This window comes from Mixophyes fleayi, chromosome 3 (genome assembly GCF_038048845.1).
Source record: "Mixophyes fleayi isolate aMixFle1 chromosome 3, aMixFle1.hap1, whole genome shotgun sequence".
Taxonomy (NCBI): domain Eukaryota; kingdom Metazoa; phylum Chordata; class Amphibia; order Anura; family Limnodynastidae; genus Mixophyes; species Mixophyes fleayi.
In genome coordinates this window covers 161,015,722-161,031,149 of record NC_134404.1, presented here as the reverse complement: position 1 = coordinate 161,031,149, position 15,428 = coordinate 161,015,722, and the positions used below count along the sequence as shown (strand labels likewise).

General features: G+C 41.7%; 1 protein-coding gene across 1 annotated transcript in view; it reads left to right on the top strand.

Moving 5' to 3' along the window:
• Positions 1-15,428, top strand: part of PHIP (PHIP subunit of CUL4-Ring ligase complex) — a 165,373-nt gene that overhangs the window by 136,180 nt on the left and 13,765 nt on the right. Inside the window, exons 29-36 of the mRNA XM_075202675.1 lie at positions 1-52; positions 5,404-5,559; positions 5,642-5,762; positions 5,875-6,000; positions 6,553-6,625; positions 9,762-9,812; positions 10,455-10,604; positions 12,663-12,815. The exon at positions 1-52 is cut by the window's left edge and continues 10 nt beyond it. Of these exons, the coding sequence (XP_075058776.1) occupies positions 1-52; positions 5,404-5,559; positions 5,642-5,762; positions 5,875-6,000; positions 6,553-6,625; positions 9,762-9,812; positions 10,455-10,604; positions 12,663-12,815 (882 nt within the window). The remainder of the gene's footprint in view (positions 53-5,403; positions 5,560-5,641; positions 5,763-5,874; positions 6,001-6,552; positions 6,626-9,761; positions 9,813-10,454; positions 10,605-12,662; positions 12,816-15,428) is intronic.

Genomic DNA, 15,428 nt, shown 5'->3' with positions numbered 1-15,428 from the left:
GGGGACACAGAGAAGATGAGCCCATGGGACATGGAATTTATACCCAACAATGGTTTGTATTCATTTTCAAACAAGTCATGTAAAGATTATAACTTAAAATCTGTTTTGTAAGACCTTTGCATGTGGTTATAAATCATTTACATTGTTCTCTGGGACTTTCCATGGGGACAACACCTGAATTGAAATGCACTGGTGATATGCTTTGTATCATAGAAATATATATTTTAAACTTTCTTTCTCCTATCCAACTTTTCTTGGCTTGACTGCATGAATTACTATTATAGGTTAGTGGTAAAGGAATGTGAACTTAAAATACTATTCAGAACTGGTTTTTTTCTGTCCCTTTTATACATATTGTATCAAATAAAATTTGTTCCTAAAGAAATGTTTATTCTGATACAAATTCCTGTTTTTTTAAGTCAACGCTCTTAACAGCAAAATACGTTTCAGTCATTAAGTGGTTCAAGTTTCTGCCAGCTGCTGTTAAGCCATGGCAAACATCCCCAATCAGTGTTATAAAAACAATTTATTGCACTCTGACCATGGGGCTACCAAAGGGATGGGTGTGACTATGGCCCTAGCTGAACTAGCGTGGGCCAAGCTGCTGGAAAGGTCTTGAGTGCCACAATTATCATCTTCATTGTAGAGACTCATTTAGGTTACCAAGGTTCAAAGACCTCATACACACCATCAGGTTATTCAGGTTCTCCTAGGTGAGAATTTGGGTTCAGAATTCTCTTTGCATGAAGAAGGAGCTGAGGCTGGCACTATTCAAGTGAAAGAAGAAAATGTGTGTCTTCTTTTTTTTTTTCACTGATCTGAACTCTGGTAGAGGCATGGACTGCCAGATAAGACATTTCTTATTTCTCCTTCATCCACTCTGGGGGACACTGCTACAATGGAGTTGCATGAGGGCGCATGGAGTTAGCGCTTGGTTAACAACTAATTTTGCTGCTGACTCCTCACCTCTGCAATCCCACAGACCTCAGTTTTGTTTAAGTGCCCAAGGAGTTGGGCTGTGTTTAGTACTGCTTAGCAGTACTTGCTGCTTAGGTTTAGATTTTATTATTATTATTCGATTATTGGTATGAGTGTAGGTGAGGATGGATGTATTTAACATTTTTTTCCTCATAGATTTCAAATGGAGCAATGCTCCGTTTTCCTTTAAAAAATAATATTTATAAGAGAGACCGCACAGCTCAGTGTGGTGTTTATTGATCAAGAGCCATGACAATGCTAAGCAAATGTTACCGCATTGTACCGACGGGTCCAGCGCTGCCACAGACATAGAGTGCTGCACTCTGTCCGAGGACCGGACATACTGGGAGATACCAAGTCCCCCGCTGAGGCGGAGGGGGGACTTGGATCTCATAGAGCCCTAGGAAGAATTCCGAATGGGCATTGATACAGGAGCAAAACGCAGTGTGGCAGCCTGAGCTGATAGAGGCTTCCTATGGGCGTTTGAACCATCAGACTGCGGGGAGTGAGTGAGAGATTCTCCGGCTGTCAGCGGTATGCTCCGAGGCGGAAGATATTCGCACCTTTTCCTGTCATCGCAGTCGGACTTCAGAGGCACCTCAGAGAGTTTTACTGCTGCTGGCTTCTCCTCACAATTCCTCCTTGTGTCAGCTAAGTACCTCATAGAGGATATATATTAAAATAAAAAGAAAAAAAGAAAACACCAGTGCTGGTAGTGTAAAGGAGACCCCCCCCCCCCCAACCCCTGCTGGTTGGTACACTCTAAAGGCGGGAAAATTCAGCTAGAGTCTACCTCAGAGGACTCCTGACTGAAATAATGGAGAATCCATCTGCTGCTGACTTCTCTTCATTGACAATTGCACTACGTACCCCAGTTGTTTATGATATATGTCAGCAGAGTTATATATATATAGATAGATAGATAGATATGTAGATATATTAGATATATTTATTATAGATATAGGATTGTGTTAGGTACTATGATCAGCCAAGCAACCGCAGGTAAAGGTACTTTACTGCCGCTGAATGCCCCTAAATCACGAACTACGTGTTTTGGGTCTTTTTGGTAATCCTTTCTTGCGAACACGGACTATTAAGTTCAGCCCGCCAATAGAGGTAGTCTCATTGCAATTCGAGGACAGTTGCAAACGGGTGGAGAGGCTTACTCTAGAAGATGTCAGAATCCCAAGATCTTAAAATAAAAAAAAATTAAATAAAAAAAGAAATATTAATAATAAAAAATTAAATACTAATGCGCATGACGGGATCTTACTCTCCTCGCGACTGCGGAGGTAGGGGGTCACCTACAATTAAAATATCAGTGGGCGGTGTACACCGAAGATATTTGGAACTTGGGGATCATGTCCAGAGTAGAGAAACACCGGGGCTTCATTCAAACCTGTTCTTGGTGCCCAAAACAGTACGGATCATTTCTAAACCTCAAGGGGCTAAAACATCATATACAAGTACACAAGTTTCGGATGGGATCAGTCCTTTGTTTTTACAGTAGGAAGCTCCCATTATCAATTCAGGGCTTTCCCATTTGGCTTTCCAGAGCCCAGAGAGTTTTCAAAAAGATTATGGCGGTAATGGCAGAACGTTTACGTGCCTTGTGAGAGAACATTATTCCGTATTTGGACTATTTTCTCCTCAAAGACTTATCAGGTCCTTTTCTCTATTAGCATCTGATCCTGTCTATTCGAATTCTGGAGCAACACGGTTGGATAATTAATTATTCTAGATCCCAGTTGATGCCCTCACAGAAGATGAGGTTTCTAGGAATAATAATGGACACCACTTTTCAGAAGTTTTTTTTCCAGAACCTCCTCTGCAGATCCCTACAACTCTACTGTACGGTTAATCCTGAGTCACCCTGGTCCTTCGATGTGCTTGGGCATGGAGATTCTAAGTTTGATGTTCAAAAACATCCCATTCGGTTGTTTCCACACTCTCACATTCCAGTGAAATCTACTAAGACATTGGTCATGTCCCCCTTTTTCCTCTGGTGACCCAACGAATCAGACTCTCCAGATAGATTGTCAATCTCTGAAATGGTGGCTAGTTCAAGACCTTCTAAAAATGGGCCGATCTTTTGTCCTGTGGTCTTGGATTCTGGTGACCACAGATGCCAGGTTGAAAGGCTGGGGAGCTGTTGTTCTCCAGCTTCGTCTCCAGGGTCTTTGGAAAGACAGGGAGGCGCTTCAGCCCATAGATGTTCTCGAGCTAAGAGCCATGCTGTTAGCCCTCCAGGGAGCTCAGTCTCTCCTTCAAGGAAAACCAGTCCACCTCCAATCCTTCAATGTCACTGCAGTGGCATATGCAAATTGCCAAGGAGGAACAAGAAGTGCAGAAGCTATGCAGGTAGCGGAACAGGTCTTCTTGTGGGTGGAGAAATTTGTTCCAGCGATTTTGGCAGTGTTTATTCCCAGAGTGAACAACTACAAGCGGATTATCTCAGCAGGTATGGTATGCAATCCTTACGGGAGAATGGGAACTGCATTCTCAGGGCCTGCCAGATCTGGATCACTAGGTTCCAAGATTCAGCGCAAGAATCAGAGTTTCTCTGGCTGTGCAGGTAATGTCCATGAGGTTGGACTCCTGTTTAGGATATCACTTTCCACCATTTCCGATGATTCCTCAGCTCCTAAGATGAGTACTGTTGGAAAGTTTTTCGATCATTCTGGTGGCACCGAATTGGCTCGGTTGCCTTTGATTCGCCAATATCTTGCTGCTAGTGGAAGGGTCAGGCTGGACTTTTCAGTCAAGAACCATTTACACCATCCGCACTTGCCTTGGCTGGCTTTAATGACGTGGCTGTTGAAGCCAACCTCCGACTGCCAAGGAGGTTTTCTTCCAGGTTAGTGCAGACCCTCATAAAGGCTCAGAAGCTGGTATCTGCTAAGATCTATTACAAGGTGTGGAGGATCAATGTACTGTAGGGAAGAGTGTCATAATCCTACCTATTTCAGATTAGCCATTTTCTGGTCTTCAGGATGGGTTTGAGATGGGACTAAGACTGAGTTCTTTGAAGGTTCAGGTCGCTGCGCTTTCTGTTTTCTTTCAGCGCCAGTTGGCTTTCCTCCCTGACGTTTGTTCTTTCCTTCAAGGGGTTATTCATGTTCAGTTTCCCAACGTTCCTCTGTTGGCTCGGGGGATTTGAACTTCGTTATTGAGGTTCTTCAGCGGCCTCCATTCGAACCCCTGGAGTCGACTGATCTGCGTTTCTTGACGTGGAAGGTGGTGTGTTTGCTGGCCATTGCATCTACCAACGTGTGTCGGAGCTTGGAGCCTTGTCCCATAGAGGTCTTTATCTGGTGTTCCATGAGAATAGGACGGTTTTTAAGACTGTACCTACTGTCTTGTCTAGGGTGGTTCCTGGTTTTTATTTAAATCATGAGATAGTGGTTCCGGCCTTTAGAGAAAGGATTGCTCCTTCTGGGCCTTCTGCCTCTGTTAGTGTCTGGACGTGGTCTGGGCTTTACGGGTTTATGGTGGACAGGACTTCTGCTGGTTGCAGGACTGACTCTCTTTTTGTTCTTTACGAATTTCATAGGAGAGGTTGGCCGTCCACCAAGCAGGCCATTGCTCGTCGGATCAGATTATTATTCTTATTATCATTTATTTGTTAGGCGCCACAAGATTTCCGCAGCGCCGTACACAGTACAAACAGTAGACTATGCAGGGTGAAACAGTACAGAACAATAAATCCTCATGAAGTCCGAGAGGGAGGTGGTTTTAGTGATCCACGTGGCTCCAGATTGTCCAAGAAGAGATGGTTATGCCAGCCTTCTCAGTTTCTAGGCAGGTCCAGGATAGTGAATTACTTTTGTGTGAACATTTTTTGTTGTAAAATCCGTACCTTTACAAGAACCTTCGTCATCTGGCTTTAACTGCAATCTGGTGAAAGCCAGGATCTTTAGTTGAGGGCATTGTCCAAAGGAATTATACAGACTACGTTAAAAGCTAGAAAGCTAGTTTCTGCAATAAATTATCATAGGGTGTGGAGACTTATTAAGTTTAGTGCGAACGCAGGGGATCCCACACTTCTTCCTTTAGGCTTTTGCGTCATTTTCAGGACGGAATGGGCAGTGTCCTTAAGCTTAGTCCCCTTAGGGTTCAAGTTTCGTCTCTTGTCGCCCCCTTATAGATTTAGAGAAATGGATTTAACGCAAGTATAAAAATCCTCTTTTAGCCAGTGGCATGAAAAATTACACTTTCTTTCCTGCCATTGGGGGACATTGCGATACATTGGGTTATAGTAGTGGCTGTAGGAGTCTAGGCACTTTAGACTTTTAGCTGTAGTTTCCTTGAGGGTTATTGCTGAATGTATTTTGAAACTTGTGCATGAATCTGTCATAAGTAGCCTGGTAATTGAAAACTGATGATTAAAATGTAATTATTTTCTTTCAATTTTGTTACTTTTAGCTGTGTTTCCTGAGGAGCTGGGCACCAGTGTTCCTTTAACACAAATTGAGGTTCGATCGTTGCTCTATAGGTCCTTGGATGGAGAGTGGGGAAGTAGAAGCAGAGAAGAAGAATGTGAAAGGATCATTGCTGGGATCACCCAGTTGATGACTCTAGGTATGAGTGAAATGTATCTAGTGTGTCACACGCTGCATACAACTCTTCTTGAATTTCTAATCTGATCTTTTTGTGTATCTAGGGAATGCTTCTTCCTTTGTGGCTCCTGTAGACCTTCAAGCCTACCCACTGTACAGCACTGTTGTGGCATACCCAACTGACCTCAGTACTATTAAACAGCGATTGGAAAACCGATTCTACAGGTAAATTTTCCTTTTAAAGAAGCAGTGTGTTATGCTTTATTTAGTCAGGATTTGCACTTACAGGGTAGTGAAGCAATAAAATCTGAAATTTTAACAAGAAAATCTTTTTCAGACGTCTTTCTTCACTAATGTGGGAGGTTCGATACATAGAACATAACACACGCACATTTAATGAGCCTGGAAGTCCAATTGTGAAGTTGGCCAAGTTTGTCACCGATATTTTTCTATATTTTATAAAGTAAGTAAATGTGCAGATATATATGTACTCCATCACATCTGTGTTCATTGCTGTCTGTTAGAAATAGAAATTTCCTTTGATAGCTTATACAATTGTAGATATCCATAAAATGTCATAAGCGGGCTTAGTATCTCTATAAATTATAATGTTTCACAGTCAATTTTGAGATTTCTTTTTTTTTTAATTGTTCATTTAGCAATTATTTTTCACAAGCAAACAAAATGCTTGTTTATGTAAAATTCCCAACCTGCTAATTAGTTTCTCTAGGTGCATAAGCCTCCCTTCCCCTCTCATGTTGCTATTCATTTATGTTTGTTTTCATGCTCTATGGCAGTGGATCCCAAACTTTCTCAGTTCCAGGCACCCTTAGGATCTCCATAATTTTTTCAAGGCACTCCTAAGCAGAAATAATTACCAAGTAGATACCGGTCTTGCTTATCACCTGCCCTGGCCGAGGCACCCCAGGGAGCCGCGGCACACAGTTTGGGGACCACTGCTCTGGACATTATGATGGTAGAGATTGCGCATTAAAATAGGTTTGTTTGCATGCAGGGATCAGAGTTGCTATGACATCATCCCACAGTACAACATCATGAAGAAGAAGCTTTTGTCAGACTCTGAAGAGGTATAGAACCGCATGTATTCTTGTATAAAATTAATCTATACGCATGATCCGTTACATTTTAGGGAATAACTTCCTCAAATGGTGAATGAAGAATGTTTTTAATAATAATATTTTCGTAAGGCGCCCCACAACGTAGACAAAATAAAAACAGACAAGAAAGCAAAATGTACATACATTACATACTAATTGGAAAAGGGTTCAGCAGAAAAAAGATTTGTGAATGAGGCTCAGAGTGGGGGTTGGGACAGTTGTGAGGATGCAATAGTGTTTGTAGTATAGGTGGGAGTAGGGTATGCTCTCATACAGAGATGTGTTTTCAGCTGGCATTTATAAATTTGAAGGATCTTGGAGAGTCTGACTGGGCATGGTAGGAAATTTCATAAGTGGGTTACAAAAAATGAGGGACAGGTCAGAGGTAGATCTAACAGGGTGAGAGGAAGAGTATTTTGTAGTTAAGGTTGAGGAATTTTAAGTTAATTCTGGAGTACATGGGAAGCCAGTGTAGCAGAGTGATGCAGCAGATGGCGAGAGAGGATCTTGTGTAAGAAAAGGTAGTATGGCGTATTCCTAAGGTGAGGGCAACATTACTGGGAGAGAAACTGGACATGAGGAATAAAGTAAAGAGCAGCGTGACACCGACACAGCATTTTTGGGTGACTCTGGAAATTGTGGTGTTTTTACAGTGAGGGAGATTTGAAGGGAGGTGGTGACTCCGAGGAGGGAGGAGGATAAGCTGTTTTGGACATGTTTAGATTGCATTTGGCCATCCGTGTGGACATTGCAGAAAAGTTTGTTACTTAAAATAGTAGATTGGGAGAGGTCATAGAGGTTATGAAGAGAGGTAGATTTGGGAGTTGTCAGTGTGTAGGTGATAGTTGTGGACAAATGAGCGTGTATTAGTGCCCCAAAGTGAGTAGAGGACAGAGTCTAATGATTCCCAAAAGATAGGGGAGGATATGACAGAGCCAGAAGTGAACTAGTATAGAACTGGGTCACGAAGATCAGTGGCGTGACGGGTGTGCAGAAGAACAAGATAATCAACATTGTTTAAAGAGGCATATCCTCCCCTCACTATCTGTTGGGAATCATTTGACTCTGTTTAGTTTCAGCAGAAACAGTGGGCTTTATCAGTGAGACTGTTGAAATCCCCTAGTATGACTAGATTTCAAAGGAAGAAAAAGAGGTAGAGTTATGGGGTTATCACTCGGAAGAAGCAAGTAGAATGTCTACTCTGCCACCTTGTCTGTTACGGATCTAGGAGCATGACTGCAGGAGGCTCCAAAGTCTGTAGAAGACCAACTTGTTGTGGGACTACAGATCACGGCAAGCTAATCTGCACTCTTAAAAAGAGCTACAGATCTCTTAGGAGAGATTGCTGGTATCATCTTCAGCTCAGAAGTGTCATGGATCCAGCCAGGTTCATTTCCTTGAAGAATCTTAAGTTTCTTAAGGAGAGGGTATGATTCCCGGGGACTTTACTTTTGAGGACGAAATAGGCTGGGAGGATGATTGACAGGTGGAGGAGTTGGTTTTAGCATAAGCCTGAGGTTCCAGATGTTCCAAAGAAAGAAGAGATATACTCTTTCCCATATTCTCCACAATTCTTAGAGCTTTTGGGTGAAGCCTGACATAAACCTGATAGATTTCAAGTAATTCCAAATGCTGTTTATTTACATGAAGCTTATGGGAAAAATGGTAACTTCTTTTGCAGTTTGTTTGCACTCTTCAACTCCAGGATTATGCAGAGCAAAATTCTGTTCAGGTGGTAACAATCCAGCCCTCTTTTGGGATCACATTTTTCACTTTCACCATAGACCCATCAATCCCTCCTTTGGTGGCTGAAGAAGCAAAATCTCAGTGATCCCCTTTCCTTTTGGGAATGAAACATCGTGACCAAGGCTGCCAGCTTACTGGGGTGGGGAGCAAAGATTTTGAGCCTGCATCTACAACTCTGAAGACAAGGCAAAGTTCCCCATAAATGTTCTCTTCCCACTCCTAAGGGGCAGACTTATTTGCCTCCAGTCAAACAACGACACGGCTGTATAGTACACAAATTATTAGTGGGGCACCAAGAGACCCCTACCGATGAAAGAGACTGCCTATATTATGCACTGGGTAGAAAGCAGAGTTCCTGTGCAGGCATGCCATTCATGACTGGGAATAGTTTCTTCACAAGGAGGTCTTCAACCAGCTCATGGAGAAATGGAGTTAGACAGAGGTCAATATGATGGCATTTCTGCTAATCCAAAAGGTGGATCACTTGTGTGCGTGAACCAGGATTCTGGCATTGGGTTTAGAGCTTTGGGAATTTATATAGATTGTCATCTTTCCACAAGACCGATAGTCTTCTGGTTCTTTATGATGCGCAGAAGAGAGTCTGGCCACCGATTTAAAAATAATTAGTGGCCAGATGGATTAATGTTTTGATTAAGCAGGTCTGTGTTTCCACAGGGAAGCCAGTCCCTGGGATCATCGCAGCTCATTCTACCAGATCACAGCCCTCGCACTACTTTTACACTTTTGTTGAGTGTTCCGTTTGAGAGTTACTCGTGTTCGATTGGTTATTTCATTCAAAACTTTTTGGGCATTGGCAGAAAGGTTAGTGGAGGGAGAGCTTCTAATTTAAAAAATTTTAAGTTGTGTGCATATAACAGCTAGAATTCTATAACCCCAATGTTAAGCAGAATCTCCCAAATTAAATCGGAGAAATGGATTTAACAAAGTTTAAAAATCCTCTTTTCTCCTCCAAGGAAATAGACAGCCATGCTGCCAGAAGTAGCACAAGTTGTGTTTACTGTGCTAGTGCAAAATCAGGTGTGTGTACTTTTTTAGGCTCTGATACTTATCATTAGAATAGGGTGGAAAAACAAAATTTGTTACAGGTATATATAGAGTTTAGTAAGCTTGCGAGCAGGGTCTTCTTACCTCTGTCTGTCTGTATTACCAAGTATTGTTTCATTACTATGTGTGTTTCCAATTGTAAAGCGATATGGAATTTGCCGACGCTATATAAATGATGATGATCTTAAATACTGATTTAATAGTGCGTTAAATAAATTTCATTCCTTTTAAAAACTCAAGCTACTTGTTATCAAATACCTTACTTCATATTTAACTGTGCCTTTACACCTTAAAGGAAGAAGAGAAAGATACAGATATACCTGTGACTTCAACAAGGAAAAGAAAGGTTAGTATCAGAACCGCTCTGTTTACTAGGTCACTCAAACACTGCTGAAAGCACAGTGCCTTGTTTCTGCCTGTCCCTACCTTCACAGCTTCTGAACTGCCCTAGCCACAGTAATATATGCTACAACTGACAGCTTAACATTTCACACTTTAGAGACAGACAATTGGAACTATGCATTTATTTTGTTATACATTTTAATGCGCTCTTATATGCGTAATTTTCACTCCTGCTTTGGGAGAGATCAACCTATGTAGCAGCTCCAGCCAACAAATACAGAGCTTGTTTAACTGATGTAAGTCATTATTTATTACAATTGTAGACATTTCAAAGGCATGTGGCACTTGAGTTTTATAGAGCCACAAAATTCAAGGTGAAAGTTAATCCACTCTGGATACTGTTCTGAAACAATAATCACCACGATAAAAATCTTACCTTTTAAAATCTAATAATCTGAAATTGAATATGGAATAATGTGCATTGCTAAAACTATTGTTCAGGGTTATGGGTTCCGGTTTTCTGTCTATAAATTGTAGCCACTACTCTACAATCCAGTTTGCCGTGTACTTATTGAACACATTTCATGAACATATTTCACATTCATCTTTTTTCACAATGAAAACTCAAATTGTTCACTAATTTCAGGAATATCAGCCAAAGCGTAAACTGCGCAGCAGAGCACAGGCATACGATTTACAGTCTTGGAAGAAGCAGTGCCAGGAACTGTTAAATCTCATTTTCCAGTGTGAAGACTCTGAGCCTTTTCGACAACCAGTTGATCTTATAGAGTACTCGGTGAGTTTTATCCCACATCAGGACTGAAGAATCTAAATATTCAGGTGCTTTTTGTTGGGATTTCAATGTAGTATATTTTATTCTTCAGCTGTCCTACTTTTAATAGGGTTTTTTTTTTTTTTTTTACACGTTTGTATAATTTTACTTTTGTATTATATTTTATAAAGTCTGTTATCATGAATATAACAGTTCCTTTAACACACAACCTCCCTGTAACCAACCCTCTCCAAACCTTGCCTTGCTCTGTGCACTGCCCCACTATGATGACTTATTTTCTCAGCATCCATACTGTTACTCAACCCTCCAGTTCACACACTGCCCACCATTTCTTTACCTATGTGTTTACCCATCCTCTGAGCCACAAGCAAATGTTCTGACATCTTTGTCATTCTATTTCTGGACTGCCTTTGATATGAGCTTTGACTGCATGTATCAACAGGCACCATTGTAATCAATCCTGTGACCTCTTTTCTTGTATCTGCTGCGATGTACACACACCTGTAGGCATTGTACAGTGTATGTACATGTAGTGGACAAATAATGGAAGAAAACTTGGATAAATAGGGTACACCAAGCATATTAAAAACAAGGGCTTCCTCACAGGTATAATTTATGCATTATCTGAGTAAATAACATCCAAGCTTGGTCAGTGTCATGTATAAAAGTGCTGGACTGCCCTGGTTCCCTACAGTTATGATTTGAATGGCTGCAAGATGAAACCTCTGGGACTTTTTGAAAGAAGTGTGATTATTTTGGTGCATTTGACAGGAACTTCATTGACCAGTCAGTAGAACTCTGAGGGCAAAAGTGTGAAAAAATGCATACTCCTGAACTGTGATATCCACGCAATAATTCTAAGTCTATAGCAAGACAGACGAGCTGCAGATGAATTGACGGTAAATTTTAACATTTACTGTAAGCAGCCAATTTGATCAAACATGGTCCAGCAAGAACTCCAGATTACAGGATATCTTAGGTTGCCGTGCAAAAACCTTGCAATGCATTTTTGAAAGTTCAGTGGTGTAAAGGCAGTAGGCTACCGATCAGGGGGGGAAGATGCTGTCCTTCACCATGTTCTCGACAAACTGATGAGTGCACTTGTGGCACTAAACTAACGCACTCTACAGCTATGTCAGCTTGTTTCATGCAGTGAAAGGTTCTGGTGGTTCCATATTGTACGACACATTTTTATGGCTTGACTTGAGTGCAATCATTCCCTTAGAAGGTATATTCTATACTGGTCTTCACCAAGCAGTTTGTGTCTTCAAGGATGACAATGTTCCCATCCACAGAGTTTGTGTGAATGCCCATTGTCATGAGCATGACACAGTTATCTATGTTGAGGCATTTATTTTTTTTTGTCACCAGATCTAAAACCAGTTGAATATTTATGGGAATATTCTGAAACAACCGCATGATGCAATATTTTTCACCATCAACCAGGTGTCAGTTGAGTGACTTTCTTGTGGAAGTATATTGCTGCATCCCACCTGCACATAGCAGACATATTCAATGACATGGCACATGCAGTCTGCACACGGGTTAACCAACACCCTATTCAGTTACTTTATATTGATGATCACATTTTTTCCTCTACCTTTATTGATACAAAACATATTAAAATATATACATAAAGTCAGTTCATAGCAGGTGCTATGGAAAAAGATAGTGTAAACCTGATCAAGTAATTTTGTGATATTACTAATATGTCCCAGGTTTACACTATCTTTTTCCACAGCACCTGCTATAAGAACAAGTGGCTTTTAACATATCTGCAAAGTATTATGGCTTTCATTAAGCTGCCGTCTAACCAGTAAAAACATTTGTGCTACAATAGAGGAAACATTGCACTTCTAATTAACAATGAAGTCCTGTAGATTGTCATTGTGATGGTATATCAATTAAAAAAATATATATATATTTTAGGTTAGCTTGTTTAACTACATTTTACAAATGTCTAACAGAAGTTCTGACTCGTGCTATGATTGATGACCTAATTATGTATACCTATCTGATTTATATTTCTATATATATATGTATATATCTATATATTTTCAGGATTATAGAGACATCATTGAAACACCAATGGATTTTGGAACAGTCAGAGAAAAATTGGAGGCTGGAAATTATGACTCTCCCTCAGAACTGTGCAAGGATGTCAGGCTGATTTTCAGTAATTCAAAGTCTTACACACCAAGCAAAAGATCAAAGGTTTGTCACTTTGTAGACATGCTGCTTTGTGAAGGAGGGTGTAGGTTGAGTTGTTTAAATTTTATTTTTTAGAGCTCATGCAGACATGCAGTTTATCTTGCTGCATGCCAAAGTGATCATTATCATCAGAAATTAAATTTTCTCTTTCCCGTCATTGGGGGGGACACAGCGACACATAATAGGTGGATCTGGAGTAAAGGCACTTAGCCACTTAAAATGTTTAAGTGTTAATCTTCTCCCCTCCTATGCTCATCCCATCTGGTGCTATATTGAATTTTAGTAAAGTGCCCTCTGAAGGAGGGTTTTTTTTTTGTGATGCCTGTCAGCCGCTTTCACCCTGGGCCCCTGATTGGGAAAAGCAGCAATCGTGCTTCCCTCTCCCCTGCAACCTCAGTGTTTGTGATGACTATATTTAGCCGCTGCCCTGCTCCCACAGAACTTCGACCAGGCAGGGTGCGCATCTCCTCGACAGCTGGCATGGACTCGTCGGAGACAGCCACCGGAGCTATCGCCTTTAAAAGAAAGTACAATTTCGGCGGCAGGGCAGCTGGACTCTGATTGGCACAGAGTCCGCTGGTGCAAGCAGCCATGCGGCACCAGGGAACACTACCATGTAGAGGCAGCCTGGCTACTGAATAAACAGCTTGCCCTCTGGATATCCGTGAACACTACTGACCCAGCTGCTACAGACGATGCCAGCAAAGATTTCAGTGCGGGAGAGAACAGTGTCTGCCTCATAGGCAACTTGCATAGGAGGGAGGGCAGGGTTATTGGGACATTTGTAAACCCTGCCTACAGAAACGGGGCTATGGCTGGCCAATCTGCACACATGATACTCAAGTGGGGGCATGGCCTCTTCCATCTAATGATTCGCCTAAGCTTCATTGCCATTGGAAGAGTCTGTTGAATTGGAGCGTTCTCTTAAAGTGCATCCTCCTATTTCCCGACTGAATCAAACCATTGTTATTTCTGTTCAGTGTGCGATTCGCTCAGGGATGCTATGTATAAGAAGGGCAAAAACTCATTTTTGTTCTGCATATATGGCGGCTGGCAGTTTGTTTATACCCAATATGTGGCTTAGGAGAACAAGACCATTCAAGGAGCAATATCAGTCTGGGCTTTACCCTTTGGTCTTTCCTGAGGGTTTTCACCAAAATTATGGCCATCATAGCTAGCATCCTGCACTCTCGGGACATCGCTATTGTGTCTTATTTGGACGACCTGCTGTTAACGCCACCATCCGAGTACATCCTCCTCCAGCACATTTGACTAATCGTTTTTTTGAATTCTCAGAGATGGGTTCTCAGTCTACTCAACTGATCCTTTATTCTGGCCCAACAGATGCAGTTCCTATGCCTGAATATGGTGGGTCAAAAGGTGTTCAACCTGGAAAGCAAGGTTCTTTCACTTCTGCAAAAGACCAGGTCCTTTCTGGATAGGCGAGAAGTCTCTTATTTACTGCACGAAACTGGCTTTGAACCATGGCGGTGTTTGAAGCTGTGCCCTTCGCCTAGTTTCATTCCCGAGCGCTCCAGAGGGAGTTTCTCTGTAAATGGTCCACCAAATGCACCCTTCATTTGGACATGCGATTATCTCTGTCTCTGCAGCAACGCGTCATTCGACGTGTTGTCATGGCGATCCCATGGCTATTTCGTCTGATGTACCTATTTCTTCCGTTTCCCATGCTTCCGCGGGTGCACAAGAAACTCAAATGAGAAAGATTTCCCAAATTTCTGGTGGCTCCAAATTGGCCGTGCAGAATGTGGTACTCAACATTCTAGGGATGGAATTAAGTCCCACTTACCGATTGTCTCTTTGCCTGGATCTTGTGGTAGGAAGCCCTCCTTGCTTGCCTCTCTTTCAGTCGGATTGCTTTGACAGAGTGGCTACTGAAACCCTGATTCTCTGGGCCCCGGAATCTCACGCAAGGGTGTGTAGACCATGATCAAGGCGAGGAAACTATCTTTCCCTGCTAATTACGATCATGTATGGAAAGCTTATATCTGGTGGTGTGAACGTCAGAATTGTCACACTTCCTGCTTCAGTCTTTCCCGCCTGCTATCTTTCCTGCAGTATGGTTTAGACAAGAGTCTGTCTCTTTTCTGGAACTACGTTTCGGTGCTCTCTGTATTCTTTCATTGCTGTTTGTCAGTAATTAAGGATGTTCATACTTTTCTGCAATGGGTGCTATCTGCCCAGCCCTCCTTCGTACACCTGGTTGAGTCTTGAGATCTTAATCTGGTGCTCAGGGCTTTCACCAAAGAACCCTTTGAGCCCTTGGATTCTGTTGAAAGAGAAAAAAGGATTTTTTACTCACTGTAAAATGCATTTCTCTGAAGATAGCTACTTTAAAATGTTTAAATGTTAAAGTGCCTTTACTCCAGATCCACCTTGTATACCCCAATGTTTCGCAATGTTCCCCAGTGGAGTCAGTGAAATAAATTTTACGCTCTGTAACAATTCCTCTTGTAGCGCTCTCATCATGTCACATATTTTGCTTTCAGCATGGCATAGAGATCTACTGATTTCTATCGCACTGTAATTTACCATAACAATCATGTGAAAATGCTCATCTAAATGAGCCCAGGCACATTGGTTTATATTGGCTATTAT